Below are 18,211 nucleotides of genomic sequence, written 5' to 3' on the forward strand. Positions count from 1 at the left end.
CTGAAATCAATCTAACTTAAAAAAATAATAATCATATCTTTATAAAACATAATATTCTTTTTCTAACAAAGACTGCAAGGAAGACTACTTCATGACTTTGTGTACTGTAGGTTATTACAGTGAGATGGCTATGACAGATCAGGGAGACTAACAGTTACACCACCATGGTTTTAATGCTGTCCTCAAACAGAAAACTGTCCTGCCACACATAGCACTGAAGATAGGTATGTTCAAATATAAAAATAAATAGGAAGTACACCTCACACCTGTTAGCCAATTTTCCCATCAACTCAAATCTACCTTGTATTCAAAGGCTTGCATCTGAAGAACTAGTTTTCTCACTTGTCTTTATTTTCTGAATTATGCTAGGAATGCTTTTTTTTTTCAGCAACACTTCTTTCCACTAAGCTCAATAATTTTCACTGCTAAATATAATGGCTACATTTAACCAGGAAGAGATAATCAGAACACAGTTGCGAACACTGCTATTCCTCATACTTCTGCAATTTATATTAGTATCAAAAACATTAGTCATTAATAAAAAAATAGTAATTAGTATCAAAAAGAAGGTATATGGGCCTTACACTGTTAATGATAACTAAGAAGAAACTCAGGCTCTTCAAAATTAATTCAAAAGCCCAATTGCATTAGCTGGGAGAAGGAATATTTTTTCCTTTTTCAATTTTTTCTGTGTTAGTAGTATTTATTTACTGGCACCAAGGAAAACTAACATGAAGAAACAGCTAGATTTTTGAAGTTTTTAATTATTCCCAAAGAAAAGTCAAATATGCAAAGAAAGAATAACTTTGTGTCATGAGTTAGGTTTCTATACGTACCAAGAACGAGGCCTGTTGCATATGTCATTTCAGGAGCAGACTTGGAAGGTTCATTAGCTGAAGAGCTAATTTGTGCCTGATTTCTGGCAAAGACAAAAAAAGAAAATGGAAAGATCAGACTTACAACATTATGTGATATATTTCTGACAGAGACCTTTCTAAAATCCAAAGAAACTTCACAAGCAAAATAAGAAGCCTTGTGGAAAAAAAGGCATTTCTCACAGTTCTTACTTGCCTGTGGTTTCTGAAGCTCTCAGAAACACTGACGCAGTCGAGCACTTAAAAGTGTTGACAGACAAAAGCAGTGCCAAGCAAGAGTTTATATAAGGTCTTTACACACGTTTTGCTTTTGCCTCTTAGATCACGTCTTAATTTTGCAAGTCCAAAAAACTAAAAAAGGAATTTTAAAACTACTATCAGAAAAAAAAATAAATAAATAAAATCATCAGTTAAAACTTCAACCTCAGTTAGAGAGTAGGTGATCTGTCATTTCAAAAAACAACACTGGCGTGCAATCTTCCATAGCTATGTTCAAAGCAAAAGCATCATTCTTGCCCTATATTACACTAGCTGTAGGAAAATAATTCACCATTTTGGATAGCATATTAGGGATTGTAAATAAACATTTTCCTTTCACCATGAATTTGTAGTGTGATTATCAGAAAATTACATTGTATACCAGACCTAAAATTTCCAGTTCTTGGAACCTGCTGCACATGTGATCTTTCCTTTAATTCATCTTCATAATCTGCAGGTAGATCTCGTACTACTCCATCCAGATTGGGCCTTAAAGAAATAGAAAATATTTAGCCATGCTTGCCAAAAAATGTGCAATCCAAAATAGAAGGTCCAGCAGTTTCATGCAGATGGATCCTCAGCCTGACTGCACATGGAACAGAACCAGTTCTGAAAATACTGTGCAAAATTTCTAGAAATAATTCACTTCATTAGCATTGCCAAAGCACCTCCAACTGAAATGCAGATCCCCAAGTCTGCTTTCCAGGCTGAAGGGATACCACAGCTCCCAGAAAACCTCTTACTTGAAGGTCTACGTGACTGCATGCCAGCTAGAATTTGCCACGTAAAATTCAATTTTCCTTGAAAAAACATACTCATTCTTCATTGCAGAGCCAGCTTCCCTGACAAACCTTATTATTTTTGTTGTTTATATAAATGTGACCAAATTCACATCCCTGGTGGCACCCCTGGAACAGATCTTGGAAGCGATGCAGGACCACACACTTTAGCATTCAGACTGCATTGATTGAAATTGATCTTGCTCTTAATGAGCCAACGAAGCCTCCAACAACTATCGCACAAGCCTGGTGAAATAGTTGATTCAGATATGAAAAGCTTCTTTAATGACACCCTGCCCTTCACCATGTATCTGATACTATTTAAAATGAGAGAGGTGATTTTTGATCTGGTGAATACCAGAATTCAGGAGCTAAAATTCAAAGCAACTACACCTGAAGAAAGTAATACAAACGAAAATTCAAATAATTCCAAAGATGCTAAAAACTGCATGAACACAAGGGAGCTTTTCCTGAAAAGGTCTGGGGTAGTTGAATGTACAGGCTTTTCTAACCTTTCAAACTAATTATTCTATAACGAGGACTTCAAGTTATCTTGATAAAATGAGGCAGGAAGAGACACTTAATGAAAAAGCAAGCAATAGATGCTGACAAAGATATATTTTCCAATGCCAGGCAAACACAGGGACTTACTACTAAACAAACCAAAAAAAATCCAAGGTAAACAGAAAAAAACATTATATTCTTTCATGTAAGAGCCACAGCTCTGCCCATCCCTGCAATTTAAGTAATAGACAATAATCAGAGGCAAAAGGATGCAAGAATGAAAGCCTCTTGGCATAACAAGGTCTCCTTTCATGATCCAGATCATCTTTTTGATAACGATCAACCTGTTACTTACAAGGCTGGTCACGCATGACAAACACAGCCGGGGAATACAAAGCCTAAGTCCATGGTGTGATGAAAGGAAGGAGGGAAGAAGGAAAGAGCCAAAGCCCAGGATTCAACCTGTTTGTTTGTTTGGGGTGGGGGGAACGCGTGTTGGTTTTTGGTTGGTTGGCTTTGGTCATTTTTTTTTTTTTTGGAAAAAGCAGCAAGCTTAGCATGGCAGGTCTCCGACAAACCGCTCTGCTTTGCCCAGACACATTGACTCAATTCAATCAAGAAACTCTCATACCTTGTATATAGGATAGACCTGGTGCTGGGGATAGAATAAAGCAACGATGACTAGATGATGACTAGAACAAAAAACTTTGGCTCTTCCTCTCACTCTCCTATCACCGTTTCTATTTGCTGAAATACCACAGACCTCATGCCTCCATCAGATAAGAAACCTTTCTGGAAAATCCTGCCAAACATCTGCCTCTTCAAATTAATAAAACCCATTAAAAAAAAAAAAAAACTTCAGTGCAGCAAATAAAGCATTCCTTCTTATTTAGTTTGTGTTATAAATCAAATGCGGTCTGGAAAAGGCTGACTAGCTGAAATGTGGAAATAAAATACTAATGCTTAAGAAGCGAAGCTGTCAGTAACTAAAAGATGTGTTTTTCCTTCTTGAAGAGAGACTGATCATAAAAGAATAAGTGGAACTCCCTGTGAAGGACAAAAAATACTGGATTACAAAATAAATTTAATATAAAAATGATGAAAGGTTATTTGCCATTAAAAAGAAAGGACTAACTACTAATAAATAAACCTTAATTTTACATTCAACTTTAAGTTCAGGCAATTCAGGTGATGGTTAAGCAAATTCTTTCAATAAGACGTACCAAGTTTGTCTATAACAAAGATAAGACTATCTTCTGTACTTTATTTTAAAACAAACCTTGAACAAAAACTGTTTCAGAGGTCTCTCCAAAGCAGCAATGCAGTGTCTGGTGATATACTGGTCTCACACATTTGTATTAGCATCAGTGTTCTTGGAATAACCAGGGACTTGTAAACTTCGAAGCAGGATAATACCGTCTACCCTTGGTTCAAAAGCCATTCTTTGAGAAACAAAAGTAAGCCCTCAAACTTCATCAGCTGGTCATTATTTCAATATTAGACTCTACATCCAATTGCATAGACAGAGGCACACAGTTCTCCTACTGGATGTTAATTAACAAGTTTAACAGCAAGTGCCTTTTTCTGAAAAAACATGGACATTTTGTCTACCTTCGTTAGACACAGAATCAAGCTTCTGCAGTTTCATGCTGATATTCTGAAAAGTTGTTGGACAGGATGACTCCACCTGAAAACCTTCTTTTCTCCATCCCATGGTATAACACTGGCAGAAAAGAGCAATTTTTGCATTTTGCACTTTTCTCCAAATTGCATTCAGCAGAAAGAGGTAATCTGATTCCTGCTATCTCTTTAACCACCGCTTCCGTTTGCCAGTCTCTTTCAGAAGCGCTATACGAATAAATCCAGGCTTTTAAGAAGCACACTTGAGCATACCATCTGAAACGCTGAAATAACCCATTTACTTAGCCTGCATCTCAGAAACGCTTCAAGATATTTCATTTTTCCCATACCTACTTGTTTCTTTTCTTTATGGTTTTATTTACTTTCACATTAGAAGGGCTGAGAAGGAATGTTGAAAGGTATTTTTGTACAGAGGTAACTGTACTTGACTGCTATTTGAAACTGGAAAAGAAGTATGATTCATTCCATTTAGAAAAGCATTTCCAGTATAAGAGCATTTTAGGGTTTGGTTTGTTTTTTCCAGTTACTGCAAAACTATCCAGAAAATTATTCCTGTAAACAATGACTCAAAAGATCATCTAGTCAGTCCACCAGCAATTAAACATGAAACATGATCATAGGATTTAACACTGTTGAGTGGTAGAATTTGCCTTCTGTTTTTTTCTCAAAGTGTTAACTGGTTATTTTCCCTAACATGGGAGAAATGCTGGTGTTTCCTTCATGGAAGAAACAGCAGTAAAATGATTCTGACAACAGGCTTAACAAAAAGAAGGGAAAAAAAATGAAGAAAAAAAGACCATGCTAGCCCAAGAACTGCAAACTGAACAAATGAACACTCTTAAGCACATATTTAAAGTTTATTTACAGGAAACTTTACTGATTTATTTCATTTGAATGTAGTTGTATAAAACATGCCTGTTTCAAGTTTGCTACTATTTCAGACCACAACCTTTCCACTTTTGAAAGGAACCTGTTTTTGCAACAGAAGAATCGAATGTGGCCAGACTCCCAAACCCTGAATTACTGGTAAGGCTTACTTCTTTGTTTTTTAAATCAGTGAGCTAGAAAAGAAAGATTAATAATTTATGTCAAAGTAACCAAACTGACCTATCAGTTAACACAGTGTAAAGAATATATAATAGAAACCAAGTATTATGTGCTCTTTATTATAAGATTTACCTCTAACACTCTCTTTTATTTGGGCGCAGTCCTTAAATGCGTTATTCAGATTGTGTAGTTTCTACTGAGATTAGGACCAGTTAACACCATCAGGATTCAACTCAATTACACGTCTAAAAGACCTTGCTATTTAGCAAGACATACAGTAAAAATGAGGACATACATGTTTATCTTCGGTTCACATTACAGAGACTACTGTACTCTGGCAAATACGTAGATTTACCAGATACATTTATATAAATTGTGTGTTTCTTTTTCTCAAGTAATTTCACAAGCACCCTTGTCTCACCACACTATATAAAATGCTACCTACCTAATGTATGATTTACATTGTTAGGTACTGATCCAATTTTTAAATGCTTTTCTAAAAACTATGACAAAAGTCCTCTTTAAATTAAGTCCAAAAATTCTGCTTTCACCTGTGAATCTTGTGTAATTTTCACTGAGAGCAAATCATGGCTATCAACAAGCACTACAGAAATAAAGTAGAAAACAGAGTTAAAGATACCTTTCAGCATAAAAATATCGGGGAGGTTTTCTCTCATAAGCGCTTTCACATCTAAATCTAGGGTCAAATTCTTCACTTATCTCAGGTTCATAGTCCATTCTGTAGTATCTTCGATCAAAATCACGATCCTCATCAAGTCTGTGATACCTTCTTACGGGAATTACAGATTGACTAGGAAATCCACGATGTCTTCTACTGGGAACATCCAAATCCTCATCAAGTCTTTTACTTAATAATCGACTTCTTAATTCAACCTCATCATCTAGCCTGTGGTACCTGTCTTCCTCCAGCCGTCTCTTATTTAGCAGCTCTTCATAACCTTCTGTAGAAGTAAAGGCATCTTTCTTGGGAGGTTCTGCAGCTGTACTACAGGGCTCTACTTCTGTACGCGGTTCTGGCCAGAGCTTGGTAGCAGCAATAAGTTTTTTATTCCTGTCTGTCTCACGCTGTTTAATGGAAAAAGAATTAAAAGATTTGAATATAAACAAATTACATTGAAGAAATACAAACCAAGAAATACAATACAAAACCAAGTTTTTGCTCAAACATTCCCTAAATAGGTACTGGAGAAGAGTCACGACGTATGCAAGAAGAATAATACTTCAAGGACTTGAAAGCTAATGATTTTTTTCTCTCCTCAAGAAAAGAAAGCACACTTTCCCTTACCTATCATTTTCCAGAATAATAGCTATGAATCCTGAACAGGCCTTTTACAAACTCCAAAGGGTAACAGATTTGACCTTCAGATTTAAGGGCACAAAGAATCAAAAACCATTTTTAACTTCATACCTGATCAAAACACTATATATCCTTATTCCACATTGAGACAAGTTTATGATACCTCAGCTACGAGCACATTTTAACCTAGCCTCTTCTTAACCTATTTTTTTTCTCCTCATGGGTTTCCCCATGGAACAGTCATGTAGTATTTCTGTACACTAATCTTTCATCTCTGGCATAAAGATGGCAAAAGGGAACAGATACAGGAACCCCTACTTCAGAGACTCAGTTATACAAACAAAAGCTGCATTTCTGCCACCTATTTCCTCAGGCTTACTGTTACAAAGTGCTCCAACGCTTGAATAAGCCAGTAAGAAATAGATACAGAATTCCAGCATCTCAAGGATGCCCAAATACTGTCTTGTAGCTGTCTTTACAGGTTAAAATAGTTTTTAAGTATGTGATGCTCCAATGCACTTGGATGAAAAGATCATTCTCATAAGCAAATAATCTTTCTGGAGACAGATAACAAACATTATTCTAGGTAGAACTTATAAATTCATGAGCATTTGCACTTGCTAACTGCTGTGAGAAAGGCAATGAACTTTGAGCTGCTGTGAGTCCAAATGCAAGTTCCATTACAGAACCACTTAGCTCTCACAGTACCGTATGCATAAGAATCCCCATATTAAAAAGAAATGGGATTCTTAGAGCAAACCTGCATTAGATGAATTTGAATATTATCACAGTCCATCACTAAAGCAAGGCAACAGTATATTTAAAAAAATACATTCTATGCAAGATTTTAAAATTAACAAACTGCATGGAGGCTTTCTCAGGTCAATATATTGCTTCCAGATTACCACTGTTGTGAGAGCCTTTGTTTTAGTAGACATAAAAAATCTCGTTTGATTACAATTAGTGCTCTTAATATTGGTAGTTTCCTGTAGAATGGAGGATGCTTTTGTGTTCATTTACAAACAGTAACTAGAAATAGAGTGGGAGAAGAACAACATTCAAAGTCAAAAAGATTAGACCTGCACCCCACTGAAAGATTCATTTCCAGAGAGCAAGGAAGAGAACTGTACTTAACAAAATGGCAGAGAAAGCCAGGCTCTGAGATTCTTAACTCCACAGCACAACTTTCACCAGCAGGTAAGAAGTAATGAATATTTGAACTTCCTGCCTCTTGTGCAAATGTGTATGTCTCTTGAAATAATTGGTTTTAAGTTTGCAACAAGTGTTCTGAAACGTTTTATTAACTAAATCTGCACTTCATTTCCTTTAGTCTATGAAGTCTTAGTCCATTCAGTCCTTCTAGATCCATGCATGACAACTAAAGGAGCTTGCAGCAACGTGCCACTTCTCTCCTGCTAGAAAATACAATTCCCTAAAATCCATGGGCCAAGATGTTTGTGCAGGTCAAACTCACTAATTCAGTCAGGATAACTCAGCTTAATAGGCCTCTGCTATTTGAATTATTTTAAATCGTTTTGAGGTGACTGAAGCAAGCATCTCAACAAGCAGGTATAAACCTCTAAGATGCTACCAAGCACTGGATGTAGTTATTAGTCTCTTCCACCAGAACAGGTCTCTGCAGAGAATGCACCTATTTACAGCTTAACAGTAACAAAAACACCAAATGGGCTGTGGGTAATAACAGCTACATCTTTACAGGTCCTTCACCTGAGATTTTGAGTAATTAGGGGGGGGAGCAAAGGGGGACAAAGTTTAGTCTGAACTTCTTCCCTTCCATGTCTGACAAAGAAAAGCAAAGCTGGCATTAGACCTTCTCTAAGATCTAATAGATTAAGCATGAGGCAATGGTGGCAAATTCATGGGTGCCTATAACCTAAGAATCTCTGGAAGAGAAATCTGTCCCTGGCATTGTAACACATCAACATATAAATGAAAGGCCTCAGCTCAGAATCTGAGTTCAATTATGCATGCACTTAAGTCTATATTCATGAGTTTTTGTTGATTCACAATTGCACAGCACCACATACTGGACAGCTAGCATCTAATCTGCTTTCTCATGGACTGGACATGGACTGAGGAAAAGGCAGCTACAAAAAAAGCTGAGGAGCACTGTGCAGGACTCGGTATTTTGTCCTGAGAGACAGTTTCCTTGGCCACCACTTTTACCAGCAAGAACAATCTAGGGAATTCCTTCAGAGATGCAGAGAATGAAAGCACTCTTCTACCAGACAGACATGACTAAAGGAATCAAGAACTCTACTGCATGGCTCATAACCAGGACTTGTTAGATACACCTATAAAGCTGTGGCATAATTAAACAATGTTTTTTGCTTCTTTTATCTTACTTTGTATGTCTTAGTCAGTGATAAAACAATCAGCAAGATCATTTATGCTCTCTTTTGTATCAATATAAGTAGAATTATATTACCTCTGTGTTTTTCCTCCCTAATTTCCTTATCTTTTCATTCCATTCTTCTTTATCCCTGAGATATTGATTGTACTCCTTGTTTCTTTCAAGCCGTAGTTTCTCCTAAAACAGGCATTGAGAAATAAATCATAATTTTGCACTTTGAGAAGTTGCTTTTAACTTCACAGTACGGTATTAAATGAATACAAGCAAGCTGTAACCCCCCCCCCTCTTCTTTGCAATGCACAGATAGGACTTGAATTGCTTTGGGGGGTGGGGTGTTCATTATCAGCACACAGTACTTGCTCTTAATTGGAGATCTCCAGAGCAGAAAGTAGCTTCCTGGACATGAAGTCTAGTCCCCAGTAACACTGTGTATCAAGTTGCATCTCAAAAACAGGTAGGTTTCCTCCTGCTACATCTATTCCAAAATTGTTTTGGAGCCTTAGTTCTTTGGAAATCAGAAGTTAATTCCTAATTGTGAATATTAATGTATTTAAAGATGATTTTAAAACACACCATTTTTTATGCTCAGATTAGTTGTCACTTGCTCCACTCAATTAAAACAAGACAACAAATACACGTACAGACAAGATGTGTCAACTAGAGCTTAGGATATAATTTGAACTGTCAAATTTAAATGAGCAGTTAAGCTGACTGCAAGAAGTGTCAAAAATGCAAAAAAAAAAATCAGTCTTCACCTTGTGCAAGAATTATTAGCTAGTTTTGCAAGGTGACATTATAAACAGCTGGCTCAGGTCTAAAAATATGCAGGACTTGTACGTTAACAACTTACTATATTAAGAAATATACCAGTCTTCAGGGAGAACAAACTTTAATTTGGATTATTTTCTGATATTGCTACTTAATGTTCAGAGCAAGGGGCATCTCTTATACTACCTAATTCCAACCTGTATAATGTGAATGAGGAAAAGGAGAATTATACTACAGTATTATGAACCACGTTCTATACTCCACTGCAGAATTTTCCAATAAAAGGCAAAAGCCATTAAAAAATTTCAACATTATATATAAATATACTTTCCCGTGACCAGATTTCAAACAAAAAGAATTTATACCTCCATCAGCATAGAAATACCAGCTTAGTAATAGTTTTACAAATAAGACCAATGCTCCCCCAAAAATGGCTCATTTCAATCTTTGTGTCTAATGGGTTTCTGACACTGACAATGTAAAACTTGAGGACAGTTATGAAAGGTGCCCTAGGGATATTCTCCACAGCTGAGAAACTAGCATTGTCTTCAAAAGGTTAAAAGCTGACAAAAACAGTCAGCAGAAAATTCGGTACACTGTGTGACAGCACATTTTACCAAGTACAGAAAACAAAGATGCATGTGTTAGCCTCTAATCATCATCTGTGCAGACACTAACTGTTTAGCAGGGCACAGTGTGACATCTTCTGGCAGCTTTTAGTTTCTACAATAGCAATAAATAAATGGATAAAGAAGATAAAACGTGCTTGTACAGAAAATCTTAACTCAAGGTTGAACAGCTATGATATAAAACCAAAGATCAGGCATGTTCCAAGTCCAGATATGTCTTTAATTTCCACAAAATTAAGATACTTTATCGTTCACTGTTTTGGCACACATGCCAACAAGGGTTAACACAAAGTTCAGAAGGACTTGAAGCCAAGTTAAACTCAGCATAAGCTTGGCACAAAACCACATGCTTCCCCTTTCCAGGGCATTTCATTCTCGCTGCCTCCCTTGTTTAAGCACTAATACATTTTGGGATTTGAGGCTTTTTCATAACAGTAGTTTTCATTTGTTTGAGATATCATGTGGCTCCTCATATGGCCAAACATTATTGCCAGCATAAGAGAGGCAGAAAGAACAAATAAGCACAGCAAGGGCAGGACCAACACATTCCCTAACAAGTCTTGTGCCGTATTACCGTGACTGCGTCACCCCAAACACAGAGTAAGAATGCAATTCCAAAGCAGCGGAGGTTTAAAAATAGATAGCTATAGATTAAAAGTGCAACAGTGCAGTCCTCATCCAGAAACAGTTTCTCTTTTTCTTGCATCTCAACTAGAGTTCGACTGATCATTACAAACTGAATCAGCAAAAATATTTAATAAATTATGATGTTTCTGCTGATTCAACTTCCTGGATCAACTTCCAAGAAAGCACAAGAAAGGAACAGGGAATATAAAGCAAACTGTGTGAGGGCAGAAAGAGCAGAGTGACTCCTGTAAGACTGATTTAGGCTTTCAATGAATCGTACCATGCATCAGAAGAATGGAACAGATGTTAATAAATTCCACACATGCACATTGCATCTTCATAACTAACCTCCACCAACAGAGAGACTGTTCTAGCTGATATCTTTCTCCAACATAGGAAAAGAAGACTATAAACTGTTAAGAAATCTCAGGGAGATCAAAAGGGGCTAAATGCAGAGAGAGAACACGTGCTTTTCTCAAAACACACCAATACACATAAGCTCAAAGAAAAACAGAAAGTGAGAAGACACTTATATTAACAGCAGGCAGTATGTGAGATAAAAGATTAGCTTTTATTTAGATTCTTGGATTTATTTGTACAAAAAGAAAAATAACACAAGATTAAGCAGGCAGTGTGCAGAGGAAGAAATCAAAACAAGTTGTGTATAGCAGAAAGAAAACTTCTTTTTGTTCTGATAGGAAGTGACAGTAATATCACTGTAGAAAATTGATCTTATCCCCAGACTGCACTACGAAGGGTAACAAATTAGAAAAGTGTACATAATCATAAGAACGTCTTTTATTTGATCAATATGGACTGCTGAATAAAGAACAAGCACAACCACAAGAGCTTTTCAACACAGCAAGTGCTCTGTATGTATGAATTAGAAGCAGCAAACCTCCAGCTGATATCAGTATAGAATTACACAGCTAATTATCTACAAATTAAAGTAGAAGTATCCTAGGATTACAAAAGCCTGATAGGTATTAAAAAAATATCAATATTTAAAGACTACGTTTCTGAAAATTATTCTAATGATGACCTCCAAAAATGTTCACTTGGAAAACCGGTGTAAAAATGAAAAATCTTATGTAGAAATATCTTTTGTGTCAGTTTAAACATCTGGGTTCACTTTCAGGTTATACACAAGCTTAATTTCCTCCAGGCACTCACCTTGGCAGACCTTCGCTCATCAATAGGAAGAGATAATCCCTGAGTATAAGGATCTACTTCACCAGTAGTCAGGTAATTTTTCTACGTTAAAAAAAAATAATAAGCATCATTCAATATATTTTAAAATACCAAATCTTATCGCTAAGCAGTTGCTAGAAATTATATTTGTTGAAATATATCTGATCGATTTAATGAAAAAAGACTGATGAGCTTCACATTCTGAAAATGCAGGATGCTTTCAGAACAGAAAAATGAAGTGAAGGAATATGGAAAGCAAAGGGCTTTCTTAATACACTACTATTACAAGGATTACGTAGCCTGTGTATCAGATATTCAAAAAATTACTGATTTTTGGAGTAAAATTACAAGCATTAGAGGAATTTTCCAAGACATTACCATACTTAAGATGAAAAACTGACTTCTCTAACTTCAGATGTACACCTACCTCTTATTTTAACAAATGGAACCCATGCTAATATCAGCACAGACACCACTTGATATACATAGGTATCGATACTATCTGTTTTCAGCAACAGTAGTCGCCAAACTTTTCATAATAATGATCCATCACCAAACCTTGCTGTTCCTTGTGGACCATCAGTCACTTTCAGAACAGACCTTCCAGCTGAACACACTGTGTTGTGGATCAGTATCGCTCCCCAGGCCACAGCTTGGAATCAGGGCTGCACAGCTAGTCAAAATACCAGCCTTTCAAACCAAACACCAATCAATGCTGGAATACATCCTTCGTTTCCAGGTCTAGTGGTTCCTTCGTACACCACTCACTTACTAAAAGCATCCTCAGGCCACTCTCAGTCGATCAAATAATGTTTTATAAAATCTGATTACATTTAATAAAAAGATCGTCTACTTCTGTGGCATGGCCAGTGATGGGAACGTGTTAGTTATGGCATTTCACTAGAATGGAAGTTTCCTTCCATTATCTATGCTGTAACTTAGCCTGAAAACCAACAGGCATGTAAACAGGTAAGAGCTCTACTTGTTTCGGTACATTTACACTATAAATTATATTCCACAACTTCACATTAAAAGATCTAAGGAATTTAATAACTATGCAAATATTCAAACACAGAGAAAACTAAATTAATGGAGAACTAAGTTATTTTTAGTAGACAAAAATAAATGAACGGTAATCGCCTCTACCCCATAACTCTTTTCATACTTCAAACATCTGTAGAGATTACCTCAGATGTTAAAAAGCTATTTGCCAAAACACAGAAACTGATATGGAAATTGCATTTTCTACATAAGCACAACTAAATGAGTTACTAACCAAAAAATCACTGTGAGAGCTGCTAAGAGTTGCACTCACTCTCTATGCAATAATAATAATAAAAAAAAAGATTATCTCATAGCTTACAAAAAAAATAAGCTCGTATACCTAAATGTGTAAAACTGAAATTCAGTTGAGAATAAAATACTAGAAGTCAACATAAAAATGATGCTATTTGGATACTTTGGTGGGAATTATAAAACAGTTCAGGTTTTCACACAATATTCTAATTTGGAAAATAACCTGAAGTTTCAGATTAAACAAGAAGCAACAATTATATAAGAATCATATTGATTAAAAGTTAAGAAGCCAGTTAATTTTGTTATTGCTGTTGTTAGTCAGGAATTCCAGTGTGTGCTAATATAGTTAATTTCTATCATAGGCATGTTAATCATAGCTCAAAAAAAAAAAAAAAAAAACAAAAAAAAACAGAAGGTTGTTTTTCCACCACACTAGCTCCTGGTCCTTTATTGTTCAGATTAAGCAACTTCAACCTGGACACACATTAAAAATATGAAAGTTAATATCTTATATACATAACTGTATAACAACATACAACAAAATTACTGTAATTGTAAAAAAAGCTCATAAAGATGTGCCTCTGGTATTTTATTCTTGCATTCTGAACCACTAGGTGATGAATAACTGGCTCCACCGCTCTCCTGTGCACCACTGACGAGATTCCATAGTGAAGGAAAAAGCCGTAACTCTGATTCCAATGGCATTATAATATTTGAGAGCTCATTATTTTATCCCAGCTTTAAGTATGTGTATCTGACCTTATAACACCTATCTAACTTACAAAAGGCCTTGCAGCAAATGTCTACTAAAATAAACCTTTGCGTAGTCAGCATCAGATAGCAACAACAGCAATTGCAAAAGAAAAGAGCAATCAGTAAGTGTTTTTAAATCATATTAATGGAAAATAATAAATAAGCAATCATTCTGCACAATGCAAACAATGCTGTTAATCACAACTAATCACTACAGAGCACACAAATACACAAAGCACAAAAAAGTAATGATTTTTGTTTTAAATTCAAAGAGCATGAAGCTTTCAAACAAAGCAAAAAGCCACTAATTTGAAGGGGAAAAAAAAGAAAAAGAAAAAAGAAAAACAAGATATTGCAGGCACCCTACCTTTCTTTTTGCCTGTGAAATACCCTAAAAGTCAGGGAAAAGATACTATTCAACAAGTGTCTTTTATTCAAGAATATTTGAATTTGCAATAAATAATTCTTTTCTTAGACCAGATCCATTCTTTCATTTTAAGTAGTAAAGGCACCGATAATAAGCATTTTCCAACAGAAATTACTTGCTTCCTGATTTGTTTTTCCTGATTGACTAAGATCTGGTACATTAAGAAGCGATACGGAATATTCCCAAGATTATGACATTTCGTTTCATACCCTTTCAGTTTTAAATTACTATCGTTGCATATAATAAGTTCTGCTAAGCAGAGCATCAAAGTTATTTTATTTCTAAAACTGAAATGAAGCCAGGAAATGGAGTCACACTGATTACAGCAATATTCTTAGCTGAATTACAGACCACAGAATACTTGAGGAAGTAACAAATGATATTTTAAATTCTTAAGAAACTACAAAATAAGTAAAGAGACAAATAAAGGAATTCAGAATAAAAAGCACTGTGTAATATGTAATCTCATAGCAACGAGACTTGTAGAAGACTAAAATACTTAACGGTTCCTAGTGGTGACATTTTGAAATTACTTTCATTCCAAAAGTCTTCAAAAGCAGCCATCATTCATAACAAGTGACTTCTTATAAAGATTCTCCACAATTTTGTTCTGTTATATTCAATTAAAATGAGAGAGTCATTGTAAAAGACTCATTAAACTCAGGCAACCAGACAAGAACCTTTACCTGAGAAAGATATCGCCTATAATCTTGCCGAAGTTCCTCTTTTAGCTTATGTTTTTTTCGTTCATATTCTTCTCCAAGAGGTAAACTCAAGCCATAGTCACCTGAAAGTTTAACTCTTAAATATTATTATCATACTATTTGGTATCAATACAAAGCACATAACGCAAAAGATACATCTGGATTTTTGTTAGACATGAGCAATAAAAAAAATACGCAACCAGAAATTATAAAACAACTGAAATAAAAAAACATCTCTGTATGACTACTTAGGTGGAAAGCATTCTATGCTTTCTAGAAGAATGGATAGGTTTTTTGGATGCTAGTTTTCTCTCTAATCCTTGCATTTTTTTTCTCCCCACTAAAAAAAACAAGCAACATAATTTGAATAGGGTAACTATCTGCAATATTCAGGTTATTTTACATAGTTTCTTTTAGTGACATATGTTTCAAAGGAATCTCTTTTATTTGATATGTTACTTCTTAAAATACTCTGATATTTTAAGCACTGCTTACCACACAAGATACAACAAACTTAGCAACCAGAAAGCAACAAGCTGCTCCTTCATCACAAAACACATGAAATCTGTGTGGCTTCTTTATTCACTTCTTCCCACTTCAGCGTTTTTATTGTAACAGGCCCAAAACACACATTTAGCACATTTCCAAGGCTACTGTCTGGTCTTGTAAAAGCTGTACTCCTACAATATAATGTTGGGGAAGTTGTTTGGTGTTCCCAAAATACATTTTGAACTACTTTATAAGAAACATCCTCTGCCTGAGAAGGCCACTTCTGCTGAAATTTTCACCACTCCCCACAGACACCTAGCGAATTCCAGAAAACCACACAAGAAAAAGGTTGCAACTGTTTTTTTAATTGCCTGACGTTTCACTGAAAGCATTTCTATTTCTTGTGGTCTTTGTAAAAACAAATAGCAGGGAGTGAGAGGGAAAAGAGGAATTTTCAAGGTTAGTGGTAACCTCAAAGAACCCAGTAAAACACAGTACAAAAAAAAAAAAAAAGAGAGAAGCAGGTGCTTTGATTTAAATACTTGAAGTATTCAAACAAAAACGGTTTAAAGCTCATTTTATTACAGCAGACCTTTTTGGTTGGCCATCAGGAAAGCACTGAGAAGACAATTATAAGACAATTATCTCACCTATTTATGAGATACCTGAGAAATACCTACTTCAAAAAGTTAAGGGAGATAGGCTAGCAGGGCAAAAATACTCCGTTTCACAAACATTCATCCTAAACTTGTGTGCATTTCTATCTGAATTCTTCTGTTAGGAGATATTTTACTTTTCAATAGTTTTCTGCTTTTGTTTACTCTATTTATTTCATATTTATTTCATATTCCATTAACTGTACACACTCATACTGAACTTTTTTTTTTTTTTTTTGGAAAACATTAAGATTTCAAATGCATTTTCACATAAAAGTTTGCACGCATTTAATATGTTGAGAAATAACTATGCTGAACAACCCCACTCAATTCTGCCAGCTTCTCATATCTACCGTTAGATCTATAGCAGTAACTCAAAACAAGCTCGTATCTAACTTAACCCAAAGGAAATTACATTGCTTTAATCCAGAACCAGCCAATAGCACTAATAACAATCCACTAATAACCCAGCGTGGTCAGCATCCAAATGATTATTATAGCAATACCTACTTGCTGCTTTTCATTTAAGATCACTTGAACGTCCCTCACCTGTAATATTTCATTGTGCATTAACATATTTAGATATCAACATAAAAAAAAACAATGTATAATACTAAACACATCATGGTGTGTGTTATGATGGACCTCCAACAAGAGAAAAAATTATTTTAATATTAAACTAGCCTGGTATGCAGTGGCCTGTCACAGCCATTGGGATACAAAAGAAGAGCACTGCCTGCTGTGTTCTGTCTTCCACATTGTGTATTCCCACAGTTAAGCAAAGAAATATCACCACCTGGACTAACCTGCTGATCAAAATAAAACTGTCCAAAATGTAAGGCAGACACTATTAGAGTGTTTTGTCCTCTAACCAAGTCTATCAATTATGAATTCTGGCAGCAAATAATATTCATTTATCATGTCAGGTCATTTTTAGTGAATTTTTCCTGTAAAGGTTTTAGAAGAGCTTGTCTTGCTGATGGTTGGAAGTTCCAATTATAAATCTTCATAAAAGAGATGGCTTTATTTAAGACCAGTTCAAACCCTCAGATTCACACATTCAGCTCCCTTTTTAAATTAAGGCATGCACATTTCTGGTGACAAATTCTGTTAAAATTATAGAAAGGACATAACATTAAATGTAGTAGGAGTACTTATTTAAAAGGTAGATTAGATTGGTGTTATGTTAATAATATCAAATATCCATTGACACATGTTCTTTAAAATAAAATAAAATATTTTACTGGATGCTGCAGAATTACACCAGAAATACAGTATGGAAATTAATGGTACAAAGCCAAAGAGTCTACATAGGAAAGAAAAGAGTTACCACGCAACAAGGAGGAGGATACACAACAGCTGTCAGAACAAACCTGAGCTACAACTGTAACAAAGGAAAAGTAGCAGTGCCTAAAGAAAGCAGATGGTTTGACAAGTAAGCAAGGCTGTCGCAATACAGAATAAAATAGAGAAATGAACACCATCACACATTTTCAAACAGAAGTCACAAAGGACACAGGGAAAAGAAAGAAAATGAGACAATATGTATTCTTAAAGAAAATGGCGATTAAACTGTCTAGTCACAGCACAACCACAAAACAAATCTAACCATTTCACTAGTTCAGACTTCAGCCAAAACTCAGTGCTTATTCTTTCCTTGGATAATGTGTAACTACATTACAACTTTTTCTTATTATTATTATAAAAGCAACAAAACCAGTTTAGTACTCTAAGCCTAGAAGTTTAAAAGACATTTAGCATTTAAAAGAAAAATTAATTTAACTGTGTTTGCTTTAGCCAAGTTGGAGTGGGCCTCTTAAGCTTCGAGGCTGAAAGAAAAGCTATCCTTGGCTTCCCTGGCACAAGGCACAGAGA

General features: G+C 35.5%; 1 protein-coding gene across 16 annotated transcripts in view; it reads right to left on the reverse strand.

Annotated features, from left to right (window-relative positions):
• The window catches only part of CSPP1 (centrosome and spindle pole associated protein 1), a 61,004-nt gene that overhangs the window by 36,558 nt on the left and 6,235 nt on the right, over positions 1-18,211 (reverse strand). For 12 of the 16 annotated variants that reach the window (XM_072034549.1, XM_072034544.1, XM_072034543.1 and 9 more), the window contains 7 exons: positions 15,174-15,274; positions 14,428-14,451; positions 11,994-12,074; positions 8,872-8,973; positions 5,745-6,190; positions 1,521-1,622; positions 837-919 (listed from right to left, as the gene is read on the reverse strand). In XM_072034549.1, the coding sequence (XP_071890650.1) occupies positions 837-919; positions 1,521-1,622; positions 5,745-6,190; positions 8,872-8,973; positions 11,994-12,074; positions 14,428-14,451; positions 15,174-15,274 (939 nt within the window). The remainder of the gene's footprint in view (positions 1-836; positions 920-1,520; positions 1,623-5,744; positions 6,191-8,871; positions 8,974-11,993; positions 12,075-14,427; positions 14,452-15,173; positions 15,275-18,211) is intronic. The other 4 variants (XM_072034556.1, XM_072034555.1, XM_072034548.1 and 1 more) reach the window with 2 other exon arrangements.

The sequence above is a fragment of the Anas platyrhynchos genome, chromosome 2 (assembly GCF_047663525.1).
Source record: "Anas platyrhynchos isolate ZD024472 breed Pekin duck chromosome 2, IASCAAS_PekinDuck_T2T, whole genome shotgun sequence".
In the NCBI taxonomy this organism is placed as follows: Eukaryota; Metazoa; Chordata; class Aves; order Anseriformes; family Anatidae; genus Anas; species Anas platyrhynchos.